Source organism: Castor canadensis, chromosome 2, assembly GCF_047511655.1.
Source record: "Castor canadensis chromosome 2, mCasCan1.hap1v2, whole genome shotgun sequence".
NCBI classification, from domain to species: domain Eukaryota; kingdom Metazoa; phylum Chordata; class Mammalia; order Rodentia; family Castoridae; genus Castor; species Castor canadensis.
The window spans coordinates 178,496,114-178,523,375 of NC_133387.1; the positions used below are offsets into that span (position 1 = coordinate 178,496,114).

General features: G+C 41.5%; 3 protein-coding genes and 1 pseudogene across 10 annotated transcripts in view; 2 read left to right on the forward strand and 2 right to left on the reverse strand.

The window, feature by feature from the left end:
* Nucleotides 1-3,555, reverse strand: part of Or4d5 (olfactory receptor family 4 subfamily D member 5) — a 113,835-nt gene extending 110,280 nt beyond the window's left edge. Inside the window, exon 1 of one of the 2 annotated variants that reach the window (XM_074066500.1) lies at nt 3,429-3,555. The gene's annotated coding sequence lies outside the window, so the exon portion shown is untranslated. The remainder of the gene's footprint in view (nt 1-3,428) is intronic. The other variant, XM_074066499.1, reaches the window with a different exon arrangement.
* Nucleotides 1-3,569, reverse strand: part of LOC109674527 (olfactory receptor 10G9) — a 249,077-nt gene extending 245,508 nt beyond the window's left edge. Inside the window, exon 1 of the transcript XR_012445585.1 lies at nt 3,429-3,569. The gene's annotated coding sequence lies outside the window, so the exon portion shown is untranslated. The remainder of the gene's footprint in view (nt 1-3,428) is intronic.
* On the forward strand, nt 3,143-26,629 carry Znf202 (zinc finger protein 202). Of its 7 annotated transcripts, none has more exons than XM_074066491.1 (10): nt 3,143-3,271; nt 3,684-3,932; nt 4,267-4,464; nt 4,580-4,683; nt 20,383-20,916; nt 21,573-21,753; nt 22,090-22,178; nt 23,069-23,198; nt 23,731-23,850; nt 24,457-26,629. In XM_074066491.1, the coding sequence occupies exons 5-10, from the start codon at nt 20,515-20,517 to the stop codon at nt 25,446-25,448; spliced, it is 1,914 nt and encodes a 637-aa protein (XP_073922592.1). In that variant the 5' UTR covers nt 3,143-3,271; nt 3,684-3,932; nt 4,267-4,464; nt 4,580-4,683; nt 20,383-20,514; the 3' UTR covers nt 25,449-26,629. The 7 variants fall into 7 exon arrangements, with proteins under 7 accessions (XP_073922592.1, XP_073922593.1, XP_073922595.1 ...); XM_074066492.1 differs by having other exon boundaries at nt 20,421-20,916; XM_074066493.1 differs by lacking the exon at nt 3,684-3,932 and having other exon boundaries at nt 3,144-3,271.
* On the forward strand, nt 3,877-20,375 carry LOC141418564 (olfactory receptor 6X1-like; annotated as a pseudogene).
* Nucleotides 26,630-27,262: the final 633 nt, after the last annotated feature.

Consider the following 27,262-nt stretch of genomic DNA (forward strand, 5'->3'; position numbering starts at 1 on the left):
CAGATTATATCCTCTGTAGTTCTACTATATAACTATCAAGTTTTCAATGTAGAAATTGATTATCACAGATGATATTATTTTTTAATATGGTCAAAGTAAACATAACAATAAAACCTACTGAAGTCATTCCAAGAAGGGGGTGGAGGGACAAGGAGGAATGAAAGTGGGGGTGAATTTGCTCAGGGCACATCAGATACATGTATCACAATGAAATCCCTCTGTATAACCAATACGTGCCAATAAAAATATTTAAAAATAAACAAATAAAAAAGACAATCTAATGACTGGAAAAAAATACATTTGCGATCACATACCTGTTAAAGGACTTGTACTCAGAACACATAAAGAAACTCAACAGTAACTCAACAATAAGAAGAAACAATCCAATTAGAAAATGAGTGAAATATTCCAAGACATTTCACCAAAAATGATACATGGATAGTGCGTATGTATGTGGAAAGAAGTTCAGAATCACTAGCTATCAGCAACGTGCAAACTAAAACCAAAATAAGTTTTTACAACATACCTACAGAACATATGAAATTTTTTTAATTGCTAAATGAGGTGTGGAAAGCATGCTGAACAACTGTAACACTTAAATACTTGTTGGTGGGAATTAAAAAATGGTACAGTCACTCTGTTGTCATATGATTGTCATACTAAGGGTGGATTGTGACATTTACAATACATGCTTAGCTAAATTCACCCCCACCAACAGATGGTATTAGATTAGAATACCTACTCACGAAAATAAATTCCAAATCTAGCCATAAAAAGGGGAACCAAAAAGTACTAGAATAACATACAGCAGGAAGCCTTTATGACCTTGGTACAGAAAATATGTGCTTAAATAAAAGATGTAATTCAAAGCCACTGGGGGAAAGAGTTCTTACATTTAAAACTTTAATGCTATAAAGTTAAATATAAGCTATGAAGTGGAAGAAAATATTTGTGACATATATGCCAAATGGTTAGTATCTAGAATACACAGAGAATATCTAACAATCAATAAGTAAAAGACAAAAATCCAACAGAGAAATTCATAGGAAATTCGTATGGGCAAATTCACAGGAAAGTTACAAATTACTAACAAACATATGAAAAGATGTTCACTCTCACTCTTAATCATGGAAAGGGAAAGTAAAACAATGCAGTGTCAATTTGTCCCATAGATTGGTCAATATTTGTAACTTTGGTATAACATGTAGTAAGGACATGGATGTGGAGGAAGGTACTCTATGTACTGTGTTTAAGAGTGTAAACTTACAGCCATTTGGGTGAACAACTTGACAGTATTCATTAAATGTATGTAACCTAAGATCCAGCAATACTTTTTTTCAGTATCTGTCCCAGAATAACATTTGTATGTATGCCCAAAAAGGATGATCATTGTTTGTCACTGCAACAATTGTAAATGACTCACATATTACCAATAGGCAACTGACTATTCAAACTATGGAATGTTGTGAAAATTTAAGGGAAAAGATATATTTATATCTACTTCTATGACCAAATCTTCAAGGCACAGTACTAAGAGAAAACAAATTGAGAAATTCAATATAAAAACACAGATAAACACACACATATACACAAACAATACTGTATAGTTTTTGTCGATACATCTGTACACAGAATAAAAATATAGGAAAAGTTCTAGAAACCAAATATACCAGACTCATAACTGCTCCCAAGAGAGAAAGGAAGACAGGATTAGTGAAAGGTCATGAGCTTTATCCAAAGACTCTTTGCTTGGCAAAACTTTGGTCAGACCTGTGAACCCTGCCCTAGGACCATGTCTGCACTTCCATGTAAAATCCAGTTTTAGCAAAGAATGCTCTTAAGTCATCTTCACCAGAACCTTCATCCTTGATATCTGATTGTCTTCAGTATCTCAACAGGTTTCCATCCTCCATCACTTCCCAGATAACCTCTGGTCACCCTCACCTGTCCTCTCCAAGAATCATATTAGGTTAGTTTAACCAGTTTCCCTCAACTCCCCCCATCCCATGTTTCCTCTTAGTAATTTTCTATCCACTTAAAGAATTTTCTATTCTCTCCTACTCCTTGGCTATAAATTCCCATTTGTCCATGCTGTATTCAGAGTTGAACCCAATCTCATTCCCATTACAGTGGTCCCTATACCTACTGTGATTAGTCCCGAATTAAATCTTCCTTGAAATAAACGGTGAGCATCTAAAAATAAAAATTAAAAAAGTCTTCCTCGCTGTGATTTAACAAATATTTTTAACACTGGTATGTTTTAAACGTTTAGAAGAACACATTTATGTATTGTTGATGCTTAATTTTTTAAAATATTAAATGAGAGAAAGTATCTAGCACTTTCATGAACTGTATAGTCTTCTCTGTGATGGATAATTTTGTGTCAAGAGGTTAACAAGATGTCCAGAAACCTGGCTAAATATTATTTGTAGGTGTGTCCACTGTGAGGCGTTTCTGGAAGAGATTAGCACTTGAATCAGTAGACTAAGAAGACTGTCCTCTTCAGTGTGTATGGGCCTCTCCCAATCCACAGAGAACCCAGATAGCACAACAAAGGCAGAGGAACAGCAAACTCACTTCCTTCTTGAGCACCCACCTCGTCCTGCCCTCAGACATTAGGGCGCCTATTTTTCCTACCTTCAGGCTCTAGGCCTTACGTTAACACCACCTTCACACCTTTCCCTTCACACCTTCCCCGTTTGCGGGTCTTTGGGGTGGGGGTGGGGGGTGCTAAATTACACCACCAACTTCACTATCAACACCGTAACTATTCTACTGACTTTCCGCTATGTTCCAAACAGTTCATCTGAAATACATCATTTAGTTCTAAAGCAAGCACGCAAGACCCAATATTCAAAACCCCAAATTGTTCTTTTCTACCGTGCTTCCAAGGAAAACATATCGTTTTTAAAGTGCAGGTACCAAAACAAACACAAAAGTTGAGTAAAAGCAATCCCTGCAGAGGTTTGCATCCGCAGTGAAGGCCCACAGTTAAACCATTGGCTTCGGCGGGGGCGGGGCGCGGGGAGTGGCTTCCCCCCCCCCCCGGGTCCCGGAAGAGCACCGAGTGGACCAAACCTCCCACAGCCTAGAAAGGCCCCAGCGAGGAAAGGAGGCGGGGCGAGCGGCCACTTCCGGTTCCGGACGCAAAGGCCCCACGTGTTCTGACCCGCTGGGCCCCGCGCGGCTCGGATCTCGCGCCGCTGTTTCGGCTCGGAGTGGGTGGGAGAGAAGCCGGAGCGGGGGAGGAGCCGCCGGAGCTGCCGGAGCCGTGAGTGCGGAGGGCCAGGCCGGGGCTGGAGCGGGCAGGGCCGGGTAGGGCTGGGCAGGGCAGGGCGAGGAGGAGGAGGAGGGACCGGAGACCCCGCCCCCCCGGAGCCTGGGGAAATCGCGCTATCCTGGGGAACGGGTGGCGGCGGTGTACTTACAGGGTCCAAGGCGTTGTGGCCTCCGGGTCCCCTGGTGGACAGAGCCGGGCTGTCCGGAATCGCGGATGCCGTTCCAGGCTTCCTTCTCTTTCCAGCCGCCGCCCTCCGCCCCCTCCTGGGGCCTGCAGAAATGCAGTTCGCCCCTCCTATTGCTTCCTTGCCAACTGCTCCTCCCCCCGCTCCCCGGAACCGAGGGAGGAGTGGTCTAGGCCCCTTGATTTTTTTTCCGCATCCTTTTCTTACCCCGCCTTTCAGATTGCTCAAGAATACTCCCGCAGGCTGCTTGCGCCGAAGAACCTATCTTCTTTCCCCACCAACCCCTCCTCCAGCACATGCTGATACATTCACCAGCGATCTTATCACCTGTGATCGTACTAGGGTTTGCAGAACGTCTGGTCTGTGACTTTCAGCTGCCACAGTGAAAGACCCTGAGTTTTCCCTCAAGCTAATGCCTGCTGTCTCCACTTGCAGCTCCCCACCACCACCACCACCCCTAAGAGCCAGGTTAGACACCTTTTTTCAACACCACCTTTCTCTTCAGTAGGAGTACATCTGCTTCTACTGTCAACTAAAGTTTGTTAGTTTGTATGCCGTGAATATACTGTGTTCTCTCAGAAAGGTATCAGCCTAATTTTTCCCCCTGAGCAGTGGATGTTCTTACTTCTCAGGCACTTCGATAATCCTGTCTGCGTCGGTTTCTGTGCTGGCCTTCTGCAAGGGAGGTTCTTAGGCCAGCCTTTCTGGAATCATCTTGGTGCTGAGAAGCAGTGGCATATCCAGGTTCTTGCTGATAGGCTAGGTTTAGAACTGTTGCTTTTTCTCTGTCCACGCTCTGCAGGTGACACCCAGAGCAGCTACACTAAGAAGCCACAAGGAATGCTTTAGTGGAGTCCCTCATCCTTCCTCTGAACTTCTAAGCCTCCCCATGAGCCTTGATCCAGAAAGCTACTTCAGAAAGGTGGTGGGATAATCATGAGAGGCTTCTCAGTGAGACGTATGTGACTGGAGCAGCTGGGTTTGTGGCCATCTGCCTTGGGTAACTTTCTGCTTTTACTAGAGCATAAGAGAGTGGGCAAGGTTGGAGGGAGGCTGGGAAGTTTTCCTCCTAGGACCTGACTGGAATTCATCTTCTTTCCCCCTTTTTCCTCCAGCTATCCCCCTTTTGCACTCTGTCTGTAATGCAGTAAACCATCATTTCCAGTACACAGCAAGGTTTACTGCAATGTGAGAGACTCTTATAAACTATACAGATGAGGTAAGTTAAGGGTTTACCATTTTTTTTCCAGTTAATTTGACATAGATATAAAGAAAGAAACAATTCTACACTTCTGCTTTTGTTGTCTTCTCACAGAAAAACTCTTAGTTGGCCCACACTTGAAAAGTTGATTACTTTCTGCATGAACTTCACATTTACTTCCTTTGCCTTTGTCATGGTTCTCAAGTTTATCTTAACTTGAAGCATCGGAAAGGCTTGTTAAACTTAGATTGCTGGGGGCCACCCCACAGAGTCTGAGTGTAGGGCTGGACTAAGACCTAAGAATTTGCATTTATAACAAGGTTGCAGGTGGTACAGGTGTGTGTGATTTAGAAGCATCACTTTGAGAACCACGGTCTTTGGCTAAACTTCAAAGCATACACATTGCAGAGGTTTGGGGATCAGACCTTTGAGTAATTCTGTGCTGGAAACTAGTAATCTGATCCTTTGTGGGTAATTTTCACCACTTAAATCTGTGTTCTTTTGTAAAACTAAATGTACTCAGAAAAAAGCTGAATGCTGCATTCTCGTTATGCCAAATTTAAAATAAAACACTGATGAGTTTTCCCTTTGATTTTCCTAATTCTGTTGAATGGAGGTTCTCTTTTTGTTGTTGTTGTTGTTGTTGTTTGGTTTGTTTTTTTTTTATTCATATGTGCATACAATGTTTGGGTCATTTCTCCCCCCTCCCCCCCACCCCCTCGCTACCTGGCAGAAATTATTTTGCCCGTATCTCTAATTTTGTTGAAGAGAGAGTATAAGCAATAATAGGAAGGAACAAGGGTTTTTGCTAGTTGAGATAAGGATAGCTATACAGGGCATTGACTCACATTGATTTCCTGTGCATGTGTGTTACCTTCTAGGTTAATTCTTTTTGATCTAACCTTTTCTCTAGTTCCTGGTCCTCTTCTATTGGGCTCAGTTGCTTTAAAGTATCTGCTTTAGTTTCTCTGCGTTAAGGGTAACAAATGCTAGCTAATTTTTTAGCTGTCTTACCTATCCCCATACCTCCCTTGTGTGCACTCGCTTTATCGTGTGATGAAAGTCCAGTCCCCTTGTTGTATTTGCCCTTGATCTAATGTCTGCATATGAGGGAGAACATACAATTTTTGGTCTTTTGGGCCAGACTAACCTCACTCAGAATGATATTCTCCAATTCCATCCATTTACCAGCGAATGATAACATTTCGTTCTTCTTCATGGCTGCATAAAATTCCATTGTGTATAAATACCACATTTTCTTAATCCATTCGTCAGTAGTGGGGTATCTTGGTTGTTTCCATAACTTGGCTATTGTGAATAGTGCCGAAATAAACATGGGTGTGCAGGTGCCTCTGGAGTAACCTGTGTCACAGTCTTTTGGGTATATCCCCAAGAGTGGTATTGCTGGATCAAATGGTAGATCAATGTTTAGCTTTTTAAGTAGCCTCCAAATTATTTTCCAGAGTGGTTGTACTAGTTTACATTCCCACCAACAGTGTAAAAGGGTTCCTTTTTCCCCACATCCTCACCAACACCTGTTGTTAGTGGTGTTTTTGATGATAGCTGTTCTAACAGGGGGAGGTGGAATCTTAGTGTGGTTTTAGTTTACATTTCCTTTATTGCTAGAGATAGTGAGCATTTTTTCATGTGTTTTTTGGCCATTTGAATTTCTTCTTTTGAGAAAGTTCTGTTTAGTTCACTTCCCCATTTCTTTATTGATTCATTAATTTTGGGAGAATTTAGTTTTTTAAGTTCCCTATATGTTCTGGTTATCAGTCCTTTGTCTGATGTGTAGCTGGCAAATATTTTCTTCCACTCTGTGGGTGGTCTCTTCAGTTTAGAGACCATTTCTTTTGATGAACAGAAGCTTTTTAGTTTTATAAGGTCCCATTTATCTATGCTATCTCTTAGTTGCTGAGCTGCTGGGGTTCCATTGAGAAAATTCTTACCTGTACCTATTAATTCCAGAGTATTTCCTACTCTTTCCTGTACCAACTTTAGAATTTGGGGTCTGGTATTAAAGTCCTTGATCCATTTTGAGTTAATATTGGTATAGGGTGATATACATGGATCTAGTTTCAGTTTTTTGCAGACTGCTAACCAGTTTTCCCAGCAGTTTTTGTTGAAGAGGCTGTGTTTTCTCCACCGTATATTTTTAGCGCCTTTGTCAAAGACAAGTTGGTTATAGTTGTGTGGCTTCATATCCGGGTCCTCTATTCTGTTCCACTGGTCTACATGTCTGTTTTTGTGCCAGTACCATGCTGTTGTTATTGCTATTGCTTTATAATATAGTTTGAAGTCAGGTATTGTGATACCTCCAGCGTTGTTCTTTTTGACTGAGTATTGCCTTGGCTATTCATGGCCTCTTGTGTTTCCAAATAAATTCAATGGTAGATTTTTCAATCTCTTTGATGAATTTCATTAGGATTTTGATGGGAATTGCATAAAACATGTAGATTGCTTTTGGGAGTATAGACATTTTTACTATGTTGATTCTACCAATCCATAAACATGGGAGATCTCTCCACTTTCTATTGTCTTCCTCAATCTCTTTCTTCAGAAGTTTATAGTTTTCCTTGTAGAAGTCACTCACATCCTTTGTTAATTTTATGCCTACTTACTTGATTTTTTTTTTGAGGCTATTATAAATGGAATTGTTTTCATATATTCTTTCTCAGTTTGTTCATTATTAGTGTATAGAAATGCTAATGATTTTTCTACATTGACTTTATATCCTGCTACCTTGCTGTAGCTATTGATGGTGTCTAGGAGCTTTTGAGTAGTTTTTTGGGTCTTTAAGGTATAGGATCATATCGTCTGCAAATAGGGATATTTTGACAGTTTCTTTACCTATTTGTATTCCTTTTATTCCTTCTTCTTGCCTAATTGCTCTGGCTAGGAATTCCAGTACTATGTTGAATAGGAGTGGAGATAGTGGGCATCCTTGTCTCATTCCTGATTTTAGAGGGAATGGTTTCAGTTTTTCACCATTAAGTATAATGCTGGTTGTAGGTCTGTCATGTATAGATTTTATAATGTTGAGGTACATTCCTCTATTCCTAGTTTTCTTAAAGCTTTTATCATGAAATGGTGTTGGATCTTATCAGAGGCTTTTTCTGCATCTATTGAGATGATCAAGTGGTTTTTGTCTTTGCTTCTGTTAATGTGGTTTATTATGTTTATTGATTTTCTTTGTTGAACCACCCCTGCATTCCTGGGATGAAGCCTATTTTGTCGTGGTGAATGATCTCTTTGATGTGTTGTTGAATTCAGTTTGCCATTATTTTATTGAGGATTTTTGCATCAATGTTCATTAAAGAGATTGGCCTATAGTTCTCCTTTTTTGGAGGTGTCTTTGCCTCGTTTTGGGATAAGTATAATACTGGCTTCATAAAATGTGTTAGGCAGGTTTCCTTCCCTTTCTATTTCATGGAACAGTTTAAGGAGGGTTGATGTCAGTTCTTCTTTAAAGAAGACCAAAATATTTTAAACACTCAACTCTATGTTCTTTATGAGAGATACATTTAAAGTGTCAGTCAGAAAAGTAAACAAAAATTTAACTAGAAAGGTAGGAAGTAAAGAAATATAAGAACTAAAAAGTCTTTACTAAAAAAAATAATAATGATTCTAAGGGGTAACTTCCCTGCTCTTTGTAGGTATCATGGGACATGAGAAATGGCACAGTAATCACAGAGTTCACCCTCCTAGGCTTCCTGGTATCCAAGGATTCCAAGTGCCTCTCTTTACAGTGATTTCTCATCTACTTACTAACCCTTGCAGGAAATGGGCTTATTATTGTCATTGTCTGGGTTGAGCCAAGGCTACAGATGCCAGTGTACTTCTTCCTTTGCAATCTGGCCTTCCTAGAGATCTGGTATACTACTACCATCATCCCCAAACTGCTGGAAACTTTTGTGGTAGCAAAAACAGTCATCTGCACTCCCTGCTGCCTGCTGCAGGCCTTCTTCTACTTCTTTCTGGGCACCACTGAGTTCTTGGTCCTCGCTGCCATGTCTTTTGACCACCACCTGGCCATCTGCAAGTCCCTTCACTATTCCACAATCATGACCGGCAACCTCTGCCTGCAGCTGGCCCTCAGCTTCTGGTTTGTGGGCTTCATCATTGTCTTTTGTCAGACCATGCTGCTTGTCCAACTGCCATTCTGATGATTTCCTGGACTTTCATGGTGTTTGTTATCTTCCCTTTTGCATTCCTGATTCTACTAATTTGGGTTTTTTCTCTCCTCATTTAGTCAGGTTTGCCAGGGGTCTGTCTATCTTGTTTATTTTTTCAAAGAACCAACTTTTTGTTTCATTAATTCTTTATATGGGTTTTTTGGTTTCTATTTCATTGATTTCAGCTCTTATTTTTATTATTTCACTCCTATTTGTTTTGGGATTTGCTTGTTCTTGTTTTTCTAGGAGTTTGAGATGTGTCATTAGGTCACTGATTTGGGATCTTTCAGTCTTTTTAATATATGCACTCATGGCTATCAACTTTCCTCTCCAGACTGCCTTTGCTGTATCCCATAGGTTCCGGTAGGTTGTGTTTTCATTTTCATTGACTTCCAGAAACTTTTTAATTTCCTCTTTTATTTCATCAATGACCCATTGTTCACTAAGCAATGAGTTTTTCAGTTTCCAGCTGTTTGCATGTTTTTTGTCTTTACTTTTGTTGTTGAGTTCTAGTTTTATTGCATTGTGATCAGATAGAATGCATGGTATAATTTCTATTTTCTTATATTTGCTGAGGCTTGCTTTTTGCCCTAGGATATGATCTGTTTTGGAGAAGGTTCCATGGGCTGCTGAGAAGAATGTGTATTGTGTAGAAGTTGGATGAAATGTTCTGTAGACATCAAGTAGGTCCATTTGATCTGTTGTATATTTTAGCTATAGGATTTCTTTATTGATTTTTTTGTTCAGATGACCTATCTGTTGATGATAATGAGGTATTAAAGTCTCCCAGGACACTGAGTTGGAGTTAATATATGCTTTTAGGTCCTTCAGGGTATGTTTGATAAAATTGGGTGTGTTGACATTGGGTGCATATAGGTTGATAATTGTTATTTCCTTTTGGTCTATTTCCCCTTTTATTAGTATGGAATGTCCTTCTTTATCTCATTTGATCAATGTAGGTTTGAAGTCTACTTTGTCAGAGATAAGTATTGCTACTGCTGCCTGTTTTCGGGGGCCATTGGCTTGGTAAATCTTGCAGCCTTTCATCCTAAGCCTATGCTTATTTCTGTCAGTGAGATGGGTCTCCTGTAAGCAACAAATTGTTGGATCTTCTTTTTTAATCCATTTTGTCAAACGGTGTCTTTTGATGGGGAATTAAGTCCATTAACATTAAATGTTAGTACTGATAGGTATGTGGTGATTCCTGTCATTTAGTTGTCTTAGTTGTTTGAAGGTTTCATTGTGTGTACCTAAGTTGAGGTTACTCTACTTTCTTGCTTTTTCTTTTCCTGTAGTTTGGTGCTGCCTGTCCTTTCATGGTTATGTTGGGTTTCACTTTCTGTGTGCAGAATCCCTTGAAGAATCTTTTGTAGTGGTGGCTTTGTGGTCACATATTGTTTTAGTTTCTGCTTATCAGGGAAGACTTTTATTGCTCCATCTATTTTGAATGATAGTTTTGCCGGTAGAGTATCCTGGGGTTGAAGTTACTTTCATTCAGTGCCCGGAACATCGCATCCCAAGCTCTTCTTGCTTTTATTGTTTCTGTTGAGAAGTCTGCTGTGATTTTGATGGGTTTACCTTTGCATGTTATTTCTTTTTTCTCTCTTACAGCCTTCAGTATTCTTTCTCAGGTCTCTGTATTTGTTGTTTTAATGATGATACGCCGTGGGGTAGTTCTATTTTGATCTGGTCTGTTTGGTGTCCTGGAGGCCTCTTGTATCTGTATGGGAACATCTTTCTCTAGATTTGGGAAATTTTCCATTATTATTTTGTTGAATATATTACGCATTCCCTTCACTTGCACCTCTTCTCCTTCTTCAATGCCCATGATTCTCAAGTTTGGTCTTTAAATGGAGTCGGTGAGTTCTTGCATATTCTTTTCACAGGTCTTGAGTTGTTTAACTAATAGTTCTTCGGTTTTTCCTTTAATTACCATTTTATCTTCAAGTTCTGAGATTGTGTCTTCTGTTTGTTCTATTCTGCTGGATTGGCCTTCTGTTTTGTTTTGCAGTTCTGTTTCGTTCTTTTTTCTGAGGTTTTTCCATATCCTGGGTGGTTTCCTCTTTAATGTTGTCTGTTTTTGTCCTGAGTTCATTTATCTCTTAATTAATTGTGTTCTTTGTTTCACTTTGGTATTTATACAGTGCTTCTGTGGTTTCTTTTATTTCTTCTTGTGCTTTTTCAAATTCTGTTTTGTTGTCTTGGAATTTCTTGAGTGTCTCCTGTATATTTTGGTTGACCCTATCCAGTATCATCTCTATAAAATTCTCATTGAGTACCTGTAGTATGTCTTCTTTTAAATTATTCTTGTGGGCTTCATTTGGTCCTTTGGCATAGTTATCTTCATTTTGTTGGAGTCTGGATCTGAGTATCTGTTTTCATCATTTCCCTCTGGTTCCTGTATTAATTTTTTGCTGTGGAAGAACTGGTTTCCCTGTTTTTTTCTGTCTTCCCATCATTGCCCTTGGTGTTGTTATTGTCCTTGTACTGTGTGCAATTAAGTATTTTCTAGCTTGTAATAATAACAATGGTGATATTTAGAATGAAAGGGTAAGAGGAGATGGAAAGCAAAGAAGTTAAAGAAAAAAGGAAAAACAAAAAACAAGTAGAAAAAAACAAGGAAACAAAAAAGTTTCAAAGATATAAACAGGGAGAGATAGTGTACTAATCAATGATAAGCTGAACAGGTATTAGAGGATTGAAAAAAAATAATAAATAAATAAAATTTTAAATAAAGAAATAAAGATCTCCAAGTCAAATGCAATAAAGTTTCAGTCTTAATAATTTTGGTGTTGGTCCCTCAGCCTCCAATCCTGGAGATGGTGTCTCAGAAGTAGTTCTGTCATTGTCTCATCAAAGCAGAAAAAAACCAAACACACAACAAAAAAAAACCCCACAAAGTGTCCCAAGTTCAAATGCAATACAGTTTCAGTAAGTTTTTCAGCATGCAGGTATAGTTTGGTTGTTGTCTCATCAAAGGAAGAGAGAAAAAAAGAGTCCGGAGACAGTTCTATGAATGGCTATCTGCGGCTGTGGCTTGCCTGCCCGCTGCTGTCAGCCTGCTGTTGCTGGCGGCATTATTTATACAGATCTCTGGGGTGAGCTTAGCACTCACCTAGTCCCTCAGGCTATGTTTACTCAGAGTTCTCCTGTTCAAGGGCCTCTGCTACAAGCTTTCCCCTTACCAAGCACACTGGGGGAGGTGACACTGCACCAGCTTTCTCCTGCCAGCTTGTTTATTTACAGCTCACGTGGGAAGTGAGCCTTCCCCCCTCTCCTGTGGAGTTTTCCTCCAACTGCCACTTTTACAAGCTTTCCCACTCCTGGTTGTTGAGCATGTGCTGCTGCTCCTGCCTTCTCTGGCCGGCTTGTTGTGAGGGATTTTCCTTCCCCCCGCTTCGGTGCTCAGGGCGCCCCACCCTCTTTGCTACGTGTCTTTTTTGTTGTTATTGCTTATTATTCAGTTGTTTATTTGCTTTTTTCTTTTTTCCCTGGGTGGGGGTCGATGTGTCCACGGGGCCATGCTGATGTGGCCCAGGGTTGTGTGTGGGAGTACCGCGTGGTGGCGCTTAGCTCACCTTGTGGTCTGTGTCTTCCCAAGCCGTCTGGGCGCTGCCATCTGGATGTTCTCTTTTTGATCATATAGATTATAACACATTCTAGACTTCTAATGTGAATTCCAGTAGTGCTAAAGTTTCCACTATCCTTAACTACCCATTATTCAAGGGTAGTTATTCAAGGTTAGAGCCTATTTTCTTTTCATCTTTCTCTGCCCAACACTTGGAAAAGTGTGGGACTTAGTAGATGTAGATTGAGCAGACTCCATCTTTTGTCCTCCACCTCCCTCAAAGAAGCTCATCTCTACTGATGTTTGCCACACATTAAAGCAGGATAAACTTTACTGATACCTGATTACCCTAAGAGATTGGAGTAGATGCTAATGCGCAGTTCCCATAATCATTCCTGTGAATGGCTTATTAACCAGAAACTCTGGCACCCACTAGTTTTTGAATTTTCAGTGCTTTATATCCAAGTTGAGGGAAAAGATTTTAAATTCAACATGCACTTATTGAGCTCCCTTTTGACAGTGGTAGGCACTGGGAATACATCCTTGTTGTCAAGAGCAGGGCCCACAAAATGGGAGAGAAAGTCACTGAACTGTGCACACACCAAGAATGACTTCTGAGATTACTTCTTGGATCATGATGTTGGCTCAGTGGAAACCTGGCTCCTCAAATTCCTCTAGTTTAGCAGGCAGAAGTCCCATCCTTCATTATCTCATCTGTGCAAGGCAGCCTTAAGCAAAGGCAGATGAAGTCACCTGGACACAAAGCGTGTGGTAGCCAGACAAAGGGTCTTAATTGCATGGTCAAAAACATGGTAAATGGCCTCTGCATTGACTTGTTCTGAGTTACCCATATCACCTCTTCAGGTCAGGCTGTATTTTTATTTGTTACCCCATTATTTCCCATTAAGAAATGGTTCCTCTTGTCTGCAATTGGCATTGTCCATGTTTATTGTAGGAACTGAATACATCAAGTTTAACTCTTAGCGGCCAAATAAAAGCTGCTGGCTTCTTCAGGGTGTCAGGTTTGATGTCCCTTTTTCTGCTTCACATTACTTTGATATTTTGTTTTAAACTGAACCATAAAGGTTGACCTGCTTAGGATGGACACAGTGACTCATGTCTGTAATCCCAGCTACTTGGGAGGTAGAAATTGGGAAGATCAAGGTTAGAGGGCAGCCCAGGAAAAACGTTTTCAAGACTCCCATCTCAGCAAACAAGCAAGGTGTGGTAACACACGTTTGTAATCTTATTTATGCGGGAGGTGGAGATCTGGAGGATCTCCATTCTAGGCTGGTCCCAGGCAAAAGAGTGAGATCCTACCTGAAAAATAACCTAAAACGAAAAAGGCTGAAGATGTGGCTGAAGGGGAAGATCCTGAGTTCAAACCTCACTATCCCCCTCTCCCCCCTAAAAAATATTGACCTTCTTTGTTTACATCAGTAACCAGTCCTGGGTAATATTCCTTAAAGGTAGAAAGACCAGCATTGTGTTGGAGATCATGATGGCCTCCTAGAGTCTGTATTTGGCTCTAGCCCTTCTCAACTCTGAATAAACCCCTCTCACCTTCCTACCTGATACATTGTGGACCAGACAGTCAACAAGCCACACATCTTTGTTCCTCTCAAAGCCCTTGTCAACATAAAAATGGCTTGTATAAGGATGATCCAGTTCTCTGCACTTGGGTCGAGAATCATCTCCATCTTCAGAATGAGCTGATATGTGGTCAGAGAGGACACATCTTTACTAGGCGGAGCAGGGGATAGAATGAGGCTATCTGCCTCTGAAGGTGGAACTTACCCAGTAACATTTCTTCCTAGACCTGAGTATGTACCTATAGAGAAACACTTTAGTTGAAAATTACGTGGATTGTTAGGATTTTTATTTTACATTTTCATGTTTGCCTTTACACTTGGTGTTTTTATACCCTCCTTGAGCTTTTTTTTTTTTTTGGTGTACTGGGGCTTGAATTCAGGGCCTTGCACTTGCTAGTCAGGTGCTCTACCACTTGAGCCACTCCGTCAGCCCCCCTCCTTGAGTCTTAGTGCTGATCACAAAGTCTTCAAGATTTCAGTGCAGAAGACACTGTGTTTCTGCCCACAATAACCTCCCTGTACCACCCACAACTTACTTGGCCTCTTTATTATTTTTTCCTGTCTTTTCCTTCTCTTCACCTTATTCTGCTTCATAAAATCAATTGGAAAAAGCTTTGAGCCATTTTTCCCCTTACTACTCGAATACTTTTTTGAAGGAAAAAAAATAAGTGTTGGAGATATTTTAAAGAAGTTAATTTTCAAGCCAGGATTCATAATTCAGTGGTAGAGCACTTTGCTAGCATGTATTAGGCTCCGGGTTCCATCCGAGCACCACAAAATTTTTCAGCATAAGCATACTGGTCATGGATCATGATGTGTTAGAAGGCCAAAAGTCAGATGCATTTTCTCTCATTTATTTTGCCTCCTGGGCTGAGTATTTTTTCATATGACTTCTTGGATAGACTTGTTGATTGGCCTCAGTAGCACCTTGGCAGGGAGGGGAGGGTCTTTACTATTAGTAAGTAGAAGCATTACTGAAACAGTCTTCAGCTGAAGAACCTACCTTTCAGCTTCCATCCCACCACGTTCATAGGCCTTTATTTAATCTTAGCTATGTGCTTGCAAAGCAAGAACTGTTTGTCTCTGTCTTTGGTTTAACACTTGTAATAAAGTATAAACAGACCAGAATTTTCCCTGTGAATTCTAATTTTTTTTTGTAATTAGAATGAAATAAGGGACTGTTTGCTTATTTATCATTTAAATCTAGCCTTCTCAAAGGGATTTAAAAGCGTTTGAAGAAAAAGGAATGAATCCTATTGAGCACCAATCCCATGCCAGATTCCATGCTGAGAGATTTCTGTAGGTTACTTCATTTATTCTTAAAAACCATGTGAGGTAGGCAGTAGGTGTTACCTGATTGTTGGAGATAAGGCATGGCTAATAAGTGTAGGGATTCACTAACCTCCTAACCATAAGATGAGAATCCTGTGTATAGAATAATTAACATAAGAATAAAAGAATTTTCCAGTAGAAGGATCATATTGTCATATTCTTTACTTTTGTAATAGAGCAGCACCATTGCAAAAGAACAGTTAAGAGTGTATTTTTTCTGTTCTAGAACAGTGAAAGAAGCTTTTGAAAGCTCCTAGTTAGTCCCCAGCAAGCAGTCACTGATAATCAGATTTCCAAATTATGGACCTACATTAGGAATATTAATATCTACTAAATACAATAATTGAATCTAATCACTGTTTTCTGAAGATTATTTGCTAGTAAACAGGCAGATCACCATCTCCTGTCGGTAGAAAAAAACTTATCATTTAGGGTCCAGGAAGATGACCCCTCCCCCACTAGTAGCATTTTAAGGTTGAGAACTGGGTATTTTTCTATTGCCTATAGTGTTCTGTTCTCGTGGAAAGAATTAAGTTAAGGCCATTGCTGGCATGTGATACCTTCAGATAAGGGGCAAGACAGCTGAGTGAGGATATCCCATATTGTTCCCCATGTATCCTAACAACACACACTCAAGAGACCTGGTCATGGGCATGCAGGGGCTTGTGAAGTGTCTTTGCAGACATTGTTTTACTGTCTTCTAGAACCAAGCCTTATGCTCTTCCTGACTTAGTTTGACATTCTTTCTGTAGTATTGTGATGTCCAGTTTTTATTTCAGTGGAACCTTTCCAAAGACAGACACTGAAAAAAGGTATTAGAATAGGAAGGACAACATAGTGCAAAGCAGACTTGTATCATAACACATCAGTTGTAGAATAAAAACACACCATCCATATTCTGTCTGTATGTATTAATGCTTGATGTTTGTATGATACATTTTAGTTCATTAAAGCGCTCAGTCTCAGATAATCTACTGAGTTAGGATAGTGGTTGTCTTCAGAGGGCTCTTTACTCTTTGCAAGGATTCTTGTGTGTGTTATCTCATGAGACCCATGGAGTAACTGGTAACTTGGGGGTCTGGAGTTACAATGTACTTCTTTGGGTACCTAGCTTGATACTCTGCCCAGCACTGCCCCTACCTTCTATTCCTTCTCAACTCTTAACCGCACTCAGGTCTCCTTTCCCTTACTTACTTCCCACTTCATCTTTTTTGACTGCTGAGTAAACGCAAAACAAGCAATAGAAATGTCAACTTGTGATCTCTGGAGGACATTTAAAACTCCTGGACAGCTTTTTTTTGTGTGTGTCATGGGTTGTTTTATTCTTTAGAAAAACCTTCTGAGATCAGGATCGCTTCCATCAGTGTATACATTGTAAGATTCATAGTATGGAATCTCTGGTGCCTGGCATTACATGAAAACAATGAGTCTTCCCAGTCTACTTCCTTGGACATTGGTTCTCAAACCTTTAAGATAATAGAGACCCTTTCATTAAACCAAAAGACCTTATGTCTTCGTCAGTTCTACCTTCCTGTCTTACGGGAGTGGGAATGTGTGAATGATAAGTGTTACAGTCTCAATTAAATTACTGCTTGTCTGCTTTTATGCTTATTTATGTTGATTGAAATCCTCAAAGGAAAATTGTACTTTTTTTCAAATTCCCAGTTTTGTGTGACTTGAATTTGGATTATCCCTAGGACAACCTAAAGATTCCTGTGAGGATGAATGGAATATTCTTTTTTGCCCCCAATGCAAACAATAAATTTTTCCTTATTTATTCAGTTATTTAGCACACAGTTTGCTAGACAAATGAATAAATAAGGATTAATACAACATGGTATTTATCTTTCCAGAGACAAATTTAAGAAAACTCAGTAAATGTTCTCAGCCTTTATCAAATATGAACAAGTACCTGTTGCATGCCAGACAGCAAGCAGGGCACAACATGCTCCTGCCCTCAGAGCTTTACAGTCCAGTGAGCCAGCAGCCAGAGGAACAATTCTTAGGACAGTGCATGCTGTGATATGGGGAGGTACAAGTTCCTGTGGCTACATAATCTAGGAAGATCAGGGAATGCATGCTAGGGATGAGCAGAGTTAAGCAGGGGAAGGGGATGAGTAAGGTATTTCTGACAGCGAATAGCCTCAGAAAAACCCAGTAAGGGTATGGAAAAGGGAGACATGAAAGTAATTCAATCAGTAGTTTTCAGTGGGAATGGTAGTCATGGGAGAAAAGAGGTAGGCAGGGACCAGGTCTTGAAGGGCCTTGAGAATCCAGAAGTATTAAGTGTTAATCCCAAGGACAGTGTGAAGCTATTGGGAGATTTTGCAGGTGTGAAACTTCACCACTCAGATCTGGCAGTATTACAGGTAGAGGTAATGTGGAGGGGCCTCCTGCCCACTGTTAAATGCCTCCTTGTACCTCCAGTGCCACCTCTCCTTGTCCATCTCTCTCAGAAACTAACAGGTAAGTGTATAGATACCAGAAGCGAGGAGGAATAAAGCTAGACCCCACCATGGCCCAAATACATTTTAAGCCTAAATAAGATTTGTAGGGTTTGGGGTTCTAGTATCTGTGCTCCAACAAAGGTATGACATAGGGAGCCACTGAAACATGTAGGTTTTGGAATTGAGCAGCCTGTAGATGCTAAAGATCCTTGAAGAAGCACCCTTTCCATGAAAATCTGACACTGACCAGGAAAGGTACAAGAAAATAGCCTTGGCCCAATCAAATTCACTTGAGAACAGAGGTCCAAATAACACACTGAGAACATAATTCAGGAACACTATGAGAAATCAACCTAAAAACCAACCCAAAATCATCAGCATCATTGGCACATCATTTAGTCTTACTAAAAATGGGTGTCAAATTTTAAAAATTACGAGCCACCTGAGAAACAAACCACCATGAGGTAGAGACAGCACAGGAAAATTTTTTATTATAGAATGTCTCAGAATTATGAGATTATCTAGAATAGACTGTGAGAGTATGTTGCAAATGATTGAGGGTTTTAGAAAAGTGAAATAAGAGCATGGATGAAAAGAGATTTGAGAAAGAATAAAATAACTACCTTCTGGTGGGTTGTATTGCTTCAACCAGGGGAATGGCCATGGAGATAAAGACATTTTATTAGAAGGTACTCAGTGAATAAAAAGAGAAGTGGCAGCATAATGAAGGAAAAGATTAGCTCTTCCTGCTACAGTAGGTAGAAGATGTCAGAGTGGAAATTTATTCATTTTGGTTATTTGTGGTTTTGGTGGGTAAGGGTTTGAAGCTGGTTTTATGCTTGCAAAGCAGGCACTCTGCTGCATGAGCCACACCTCCGTTACATTTTGCTGTGGCTATTTTGGAGATAGGGTCTTGTGAACTATTTGTCCAGGCTGGGCTTGAACCTCGAACTTCCCGATCTCAGCCTCCAAAGTAGCTATGATTACAGGTGTGAGCCACTGACACCCAGCCCTATTTATTCATTTAAAATGCATTTATGGTGCACTTTATTATAGGTATTAGGAAACCAGTGAAAAGCACATTCCCTGACTTCAAGGAGTTCCACAGGAAAAATAAACAACGGCTGTATAGTGTGACATGTACCTGTGACAAATGTACTCTGGAAGCAATTAGGTGATTTCTAACCATGTTCAAGGGGAGTTGGAGGGGGATCAAAGAAAATACTTCAGACAACATGAAACCAGAGCTATGTCTTCAAAGTTTAACCTAACCAAAGGTCTAGAGCCAGACAGAGTAACTCATTCAAAAGTTAAGAGTATGGAACACTTGTATAATTTGCATGCACCCTGGATGTGTGTATATGTATGAAAGGATTGGAGAGGAACGCAAAGGGAGCAAGAAGATTAATGTCAACCTAGTATGTAATACTTACAAGTCTGTTCACTTACAAAACCGGGAAGGGTCATTGAAGGCTCTTAGGGAAAGACATGATCAAATTTGCCAAGAATACTCACTCTGTGCTGCTGTGGATGGTAACATACTGGTAAGAACCTAAAATAAATCATGGGGATGAAAAAGAGGGAACCTGTTAAGAAACAGCAAAACACCTTGCAGCACTGAAGGGAAGAGGGGAAAGTAGAGGGTAAACCATGAAAAAGCAACCACCTTCAAAGGCAGGGAAACCTGGAAAGGCAGGCTGTTGTAGATAGATCAGCACTGCATTCACTACAGCTAGGAGATACAGAGAAAAGACAGGATATGAGACTTGGAAAATAGATTAGGGCTGATCAGGATTTGGGACTGATCTTAGTCAACATTCAAGTAGTTACTATTTAAGGATACTGAGTAGTGTCATTGGAATTGTAATTTACCATTACAGCGTCATCACTCTAGATGAGTGAAAGCACTTAGCACTTCAAACAGTGATAATTCAGTCCTCATAAAAACTCTGTTAGATGTATGGCATTAGTATGTCCATTCTGTAAATAGGTCCCATACCTGTAAACAAGCCTCCACATTCAACCCCAGGTTATCTGACTCAAGACTCTCAGTCTTAACCCTACATACATCCCTCTGTCTTTCTCAACCAGGGATCTCATTAGAACAGTGGTCATTTCTAAAGGTTGTCTAGACAGAAAGTTCAAGAGTAATGCATGGCAGAAGCTCCACAGGTGATCCTGTTATGCTTTGATCATAGTTGAGTACTGTAAGGATTCCAGTTAGTAAGTGAGGGCAGTTGTCCTGGCATGATGATGAGGATCAAACTGAAGCAGTCAGCAGGGAGGAAGAGGAAAAAACAGATTTAGAGACTTACAGGTAGAGTTGGGACTGAGGCATGGCTCAAGCATTAAGAGCACCTGCTCTTATTAAGGCCCTGAGTTCAAACCCCAATATCACCACCACAAAAAAAGAGGTAGAGTTGGTACTGTTGGTGAGCTACAAACACAGCGTTTCCTCTGGGGCATGGGGATTATCCTCCCTCCACTAGCTGTTACTACAACTTACTGGGACGGAGATTGGGAGAGGAGGCTTAATCATTTGAAGTGTTATGTGTAGAGGATTATGATTAATGTCAGAACTGTTAACCTGTGCTTAATTTCAGGCTTTTATTTTTGATCGTCTTTACTTCTTTATCCCAAGTCCCTTGGAAGAAACCCTTTGAGGTGTCCAGGCTGAGACAAGAGGTGATGCCAGTGTAAGCTCTAGATGGTGTGAGACTACCAAAGAGCCAGAAATGATGACAACCTTGGAACTAGAGGAACAGGATCTTTGGGAAGAAGAGGGGATTCTGATGGTGAAATTGGAGGATGATTTCACTTGCAGCCCTGAGTCTGTCTTGCCAAGGGATGACCCTGTGTTGGAGAACTCTCACCAGAACTTCCGTCGCTTTCGCTACCAGGAAGCTGCAAGCCCTCGTGAAGCACTCATCAGACTCCGAGAACTTTGTCACCAGTGGCTGAGGCCGGAGAGGCGGACAAAGGAGCAGATCCTAGAGCTGCTTGTGCTGGAACAATTCCTCACTGTCCTTCCGGGAGAACTGCAAAGCTGGGTGCGGGGCCAACGGCCAGAAAGTGGAGAGGAGGCAGTGACGCTGGTGGAGGGTTTGCAGAAACAACCCAGGAGACCAAGGCGGTGGGTGAGGAGGGGGAGTCTTGATCTGTGTGATGTGGAGGGGGACTGAGAGGCTGGTTTTGCAGGGAGGGCTTACAGGGTCACCATAAATTATCCTTTAATTAGCCTTGCCCTTTGGTTGCTCCTAGATCCATGAGCCCCATGGGGCAGTGGCATGTGTGTGTATGATGTGTGACTTTCTAGGGTTTGAAATACCTACCTAGGGACCATCTGAGGGGCTTCAGCCATCTGAGGGTCATGGTGTTGGGTTTCTTTCTTTGAATGTTGAACCCTGAGTTCCTGGGGAGGAGAATTTTGTTACTTCTTCAAAAGTTCTCCTAGTCCCTCAATCTCAAGCTCCCCCTTCCAGGATGGTGAGCTGAGGGAGAAGACAATGAAGCTGGTGTTGGGAAGGATGGGAACCTCAGAGCACTAGGTGACAAGAGCAGGGGTGGAGGAAGATAGAAAGTAGTGTGATCCTGAGTGCCCCTGCCCTGTCCTTGTAGAGGGTGTCCTTCAGCACTTCTTCACATAACCCAGTGCGACTGGATTTTCCCCTCCTCATCTGGGTCCCTCTGAGAGTTTTTCTCTAGACAGCTTCTCCTAAAATAAGCCCTGTTGACTGACAACCAGGAATTTCCTTCTGACTCCATGGTGACTGGAAGTTGGAATTATTCCCAGGTGACCGTCCGTGTTCATGGCCAGGAAGTCCTGTCAGAGGAGACAGTGCCCCTAGGGACGGAGCCCGAGTCACCCAGTGAGCTGCAGGACCCAGCACAGACTTCAACCCCTGAGCAATCCCAGGAGGAAACCACCCAGAGCCCACGCTGTGAAGAGGAGCTCCAGCCCCTGCAGGAGAGCGGTGGGAAGCCTTAGCAGGAAAGGGGTGGCTTCTGTACCAAAGTAGCTGCATAGATTGTAATGGAAAGAAATCACAGAATCCCAGATGTTGAGAGAGGAGACAGTACCAGTTAGAATTCCCCCCAAAATGAGGTCAGGCCTTAAATAACACTATATTTGGTTGCTCTTAGCATTCTGATAGTCTTATAGGTGGTGGCATTGGGATGGCTAGGTTTCCCTTAGGCCATTTTTTTGATTCCCTTAATACAGAAGTTAGGGCCATCTTCCTACCAAATATGAGGGGGTACACTTAGCTTTTTTAATTGTTTGTGGCTGATCTTTTGCCTTCTTTTCTTAGAAGTTCCTGTGCTCCAGGACCCAGACCTTCCTTTGGAGAGGAACTCTGGAGACCCAGGCATGGTTGCACTTCTCACTGCTTTGTCACAGGTGCGCCCTGTTCCTTCTGTACCACAGAGAATTTGTTTAAAGATCTTTTGGGTATTAGCAATATGCTAAACTGTCAGGTGGGATGCAAATTTACACTCTGCTGTGGCAGTTTCAGTTCTCTGTTCTGTAGGTGTGTAGGAGGGGGGAGTAAATAATGGAATAAATTATAATAATCTCCATCAGATCGGCAGGCTCCACAGCCTCTTAATTAACCATCCACAAGAGGGACTTAATAAAATGTAATTACTTTATAACACTCCAGTACAGCTTTGAAGTTGTTAAATGAGGTAAGTTTAGTTTTTGTTTTTAGAAATAAATTTGTTATTTATAAGAAAGACTGACTATACTGCCTTGACTTTCCAGAAGCATCCATCATAATCTGAGCCCTGAAACTAAACTGTGTGGCTGGAGAAAAAAGGAATAGAATTTATCTGTGGTTTGGGATTGAAGTCTAGCTGAGGACAGAAAATGTCTTGTTTATGCTGTAGTCTGTAAATGATAAGGATGATTGCACAGGGTCAGATAGAGAAGGCTTCCTAGAAAAGATGAATTTTTGTAGAAATTAAGGTAGCTTTAAGACATACAGTGAGTTGAATGATGACTTAAGATCTTTTTTGAGTTTTAACAACCCCTTAAAGAAGAACATAATCCAGTCCTGAGAGATTTCAGTGGAGTTGGAGCAACAGGAGCAGGACCAGTGCCTCTCCAAAAGCAGAAAGTCAGAAAGCAGCACCAACAGAAGACACAGCTTCCTCAGAAGAAGCCCCATTGCCTGTTAGCATTCCTATGTCTCCTAATAGATTCTGCCTACACATACAGCCTTCATGTCGAAATTAAATATGAGGCTATCTGAAGCATCACATTGTGACTGGATCCTTGTCTTGTTTCAGGGACTGGTAACGTTCAAGGATGTGGCCGTGTGCTTCTCCCAGGACCAGTGGAGTGATCTGGATCCAACACAGAAAGAGTTCTATGGAGAATATGTCTTGGAAGAAGACTGTGGAATTGTGGTTTCTCTGTGTAAGGAATTTCATGTGTTTCTAGAGCATTATAAATGAAGAGATCTTTTTCCTATTGGAAATTTGGGGGGATATCTTAAATCTTAGGTTATGTGTACTGAATTTCATTTATGTTTACCCCACCAATGAGATTAAAGGATTAATTAGCAAACATGGTATCCTTCCAAGCAAAAGGGAAAAGAGGAAAATGCTTGGTAAAATAGATGAAACCTCTAATAAGAAAATAAAGCTATAGCATTATAGCTCAGGTATAGAAACATTTGAGGTAAGCATGTGAGTTTTGAGATAAGAAGAATTAGAGATCAGCTGCTTTCCTTAATATGGGGACAGAGGATAAGATTTACAGTGGTGAAATTACTGAGGTACAGGTTCAAGAAAGGTAAGAGTCAGGTATCATTTAGAAGTGCTCATGCTAAAGAGACCAGAGATTTGGCCGACTAACTTGACTGTGCATTTGCTCTACAGCCCGGTCACTAGAGATGTGGGAAAGTGTTGCGCCAGTTGTGATACCCTGTTTTCCCTCTCTTGAACAGCGTTTCCAATCCCCAGACTAGATGATGCCTCCCAGGTTAGACAAGAAGTGCCTCAGGTCCCAGATAGCCATGAGGCTCAGGAGCCTGAAGAGCCAGAAATCCTGAGTTTTACCTACACAGGTGAGGACTGACAGAACGGGTTTTGCCATCTTCTGGGCAGTTCCTCTAGTCCATGTTTTTCTGCTCCTATAGCCCCTCTCGTTGGTACTTTTTTTTTTTTTTTTTTCCCGTAAGTCAAGATCTTGCTGTGTGTGCCACCATGCCAGGCTCATTGGTTCTTCTAACATGTCTGTCACTACTGCCATCTCCCTCTGAAAGCCAGACTCCCTCTGTCATTTTCTTCTTTTTCACCCCACCCAATATTGGTTTGAGGGTCCAGCAATGCAAAATGATGAAAGAAAAATAAAACTACTAACTTTCTATAATCAGAGCTATACTGTTTACTACACAGTTCAGTTAAATCCTTAATCTTCAATCTCTGCATTTGTAAAACGATGATAAATGATATTTGTCTGTGCTAAGGCTTGTTAGTGTCATAACATACAAGAAAGTGCCAGCCCACAGTGGCATTCAGTTGATTATTTTCTTCTTTCCCCACCTCTGCATTTGTCAGATACAGGCTTCTCTCAATATATTCTTGCCTTCCCAAACCATTTTAAAAAGTCTCCACATTGTGTAGAAAGTACTATATTGCCATTATATTTTCTCCTTTCACCCCTTCTATAGGAGATAGGAGTGAAGATGAGGGTGAGTGTGTGGAGCAAGAAGACTTGCGTTTGAAGAATATACACAAGCCTGTTCTGAGAGGTCCAGAAATTCACCAGACTGCAGATTGGGAAATAGTCTTAGAGGAAAATCCAGGTAGACCTGATGAAAGAAGATTTGGTACAAATATTTCTCAAGTTAATAGTTTCATTAATCTTCGGGAAACCATGCCTGTCAACTCAGTGTTAGGGAGGCATCATAACTGTCCTGTATGTGGGAAAAGCTTCACATGTAACTCCCACCTCATTAGACACCTGAGAACTCACACCGGAGAGAAACCCTATAAATGTATAGAGTGTGGAAAAAGTTACACACGGAGCTCACATCTTGCTAGGCACCAAAAGGTCCACAAGATAAACACTCCTTATAAATATCCCCTAAACCGGAAGAATGTGGAAGAGACCTCTCCTCTGATCCAGGCTGAGAGAACTCCACGTGTGGAGAAACCCTATAGATGTGATGTTTGTGGAAAACACTTCCGCTGGACTTCAGACCTGGTCAGGCATCAGAGGACACATACAGGAGAGAAACCCTTCTTTTGTACTATTTGTGGCAAAAGCTTCAGCCAGAAATCTGTACTAACAACACACCAAAGAATCCATGTTGGGGGCAAACCCTACTTGTGTGGAGAGTGTGGAGAGGACTTCAGTGACCATAGGCGGTATCTGGCACACCGGAAGACACATGCAGCTGAGGAGCTCTATGTTTGCAGTGAATGTGGGCGCAGCTTCAACCATAGTGCAGCGTTTGCCAAGCACCTGAGAGGGCACGCCTCAGTGAGGCCCTGCCGGTGCAATGAATGTGGAAAGAGCTTCACTAGGAGGGACCATCTTGTCAGGCATCAGAGAACACACACTGGGGAGAAGCCATTCACCTGCCCTACCTGTGGGAAAAGCTTCAGCAGAGGCTATCACTTAATCAGGCATCAGAGAACCCACTCAGCAAAGACTTAGCTAGCTGCCATGTGAGGAGATCTACATTCAGCCTCACCAAAATGGACAGGAGGGGCTCTGAGCAGGCTGGGAAGATCTTTTCTAAGACATCTCTCCCTCACCTGCCCAGACCTTACATCACCTCTTTGTACCAACAAATAAAAGCCCTGGGCAGAACCTCAGCCTTCTGCATCTTGAGGAAATGTTTTACCCAAAGTACAACCTGAATTGAGTCTTCTTCACTGGTGTGCCCCTCCTCTACCTCATGGGTGTGCAGTAGGAGGATTAGAAGACTTCAGAGGTTGTCCTTAACTGGTTGCCAAAATTTAGGCTGCTACAAATCCTCAAGACTCCTTACCAACCTCAAGGTTGAAATTGCCAAGGAGAATCCCTTCAGTCTGATAAGGGATCTACATGAACAGGTCTGTCTTTCCTGGGCTCAGATCTTAAAGCACACGGCCCTAAACTCAAAACAGGAGATTGGCATCTTGATAGCTTTGCCACACACTCACAGGATAACTAGAAATCCCTTACTGTCTTACTTCTTCACCATGCACTTTCCTTTGATGCTGGAAAGAAATGGGAGGAGTTTTAAAGGACAAAAATCTCAAAGCTGCTTCACATGGACTTCGGCAAGCTGCTCCCTTCCCCATTGTCAAAGTGATACTGGGTGCCAGACACTGCTAAAATGGAGGGTCTAGTCAGAAGCCTCTGTCCTTGTGTGTTAGTTTTTTTGTTTTGTTTTTTCCCCTGCCTAAATACTCATGCATTTAGCCTCCTTACTATTCAACCACTCTCCTGGGTTTTGTCCCTAGCACTTCGGCTACAAGTGAGATACAGCAGTTGAGTGCCAAGCGATTCAGTAAAGCATAATTAAATCATGATGAAGTCATTCACATTCCCATGTATGTACAAGCCCAACTTTCCCTTTCCACCACCCCCTGCCCCACATGGGTTGTGTGAGGAGATTTGGAGCAGTGTCACCTTTCAAAGGCACTATGAATTACAGAATCATTAACTGGACAAGATCTAAGATCAGACTATGGAAAAAAAGGAAAAAGCTGTTCCTGCTGGCTGAGACCATCAGGACTGTTGATACTGAGTTTCCATTGTCTGTCTCAGCTTTCTGGGAAACTGGGAAAAGTATGAACCCCAACACCTGGGACCCTGCAAAGTTACCAGGAATAAATGGCTTTCATGTATCTGTGGTGTTTGCTTTTCCTTATGTGAGTTCGGTTTTTAGTAAGAACTAAATAGTGGTATCTCATGGTGACCCAGGGGTCTTTTTTGCCTATTCAGAGTTCCATGAGGATGAGGCTGAGTGATTATAAACCTCACTGCTCTGATCATGGAAGTGGCAAGGACTGGAGAGACATCCCGCAGAGATTGAGTACAGGGTATGGCATTAAAGCATAAGAAGGGAGACAGTCTTCTGTGTCTGGTTTCTTCTGCTTATTTCACAATCCATTGTGTAGCTATGTACACCGGAGGGATACAGTGGGTTAACAAGGCTTCGACCTAATAGTCAAGGAAATTCTGTTTGGTCATTACTGATATAAGTGACTGATTGGGTCTTAGTACCAAGCAGCCATGGTCCTGGAAATATTCATGTATCAAATAGAGTAATATTGACAGCCAAGTTCTCTGGTTTCTGACACCTTCCATTTTGCCCACTCACTTTCCAGGGCTTCAGGGTTCTGATGCTTCTTAAGGTCATTCCTACTTATAAATAGATCTAGGGGTACAGAATAGTTTTTCAGGAAGATAAAGGCTTGGGATGGATAACAGCCACAGGTGGGACATGCACACCAAGATAAGAGCCAAACCTGGATTCT

Bases quoted from the DNA above. Each gene is read 5' to 3' on its own strand.
- Znf202 (XM_074066491.1), top strand. From the start codon at position 20,515: ATGATGACAACCTTGGAACTAGAGGAACAGGATCTTTGGGAAGAAGAG. The intron at 22,179-23,068 runs GTGCGCCCTGTT...GTCTTGTTTCAG, and splicing joins TTCTCACTGCTTTGTCACAG to GGACTGGTAACGTTCAAGGA. The intron at 23,199-23,730 runs GTAAGGAATTTC...TCTCTTGAACAG, and splicing joins TGGAATTGTGGTTTCTCTGT to CGTTTCCAATCCCCAGACTA.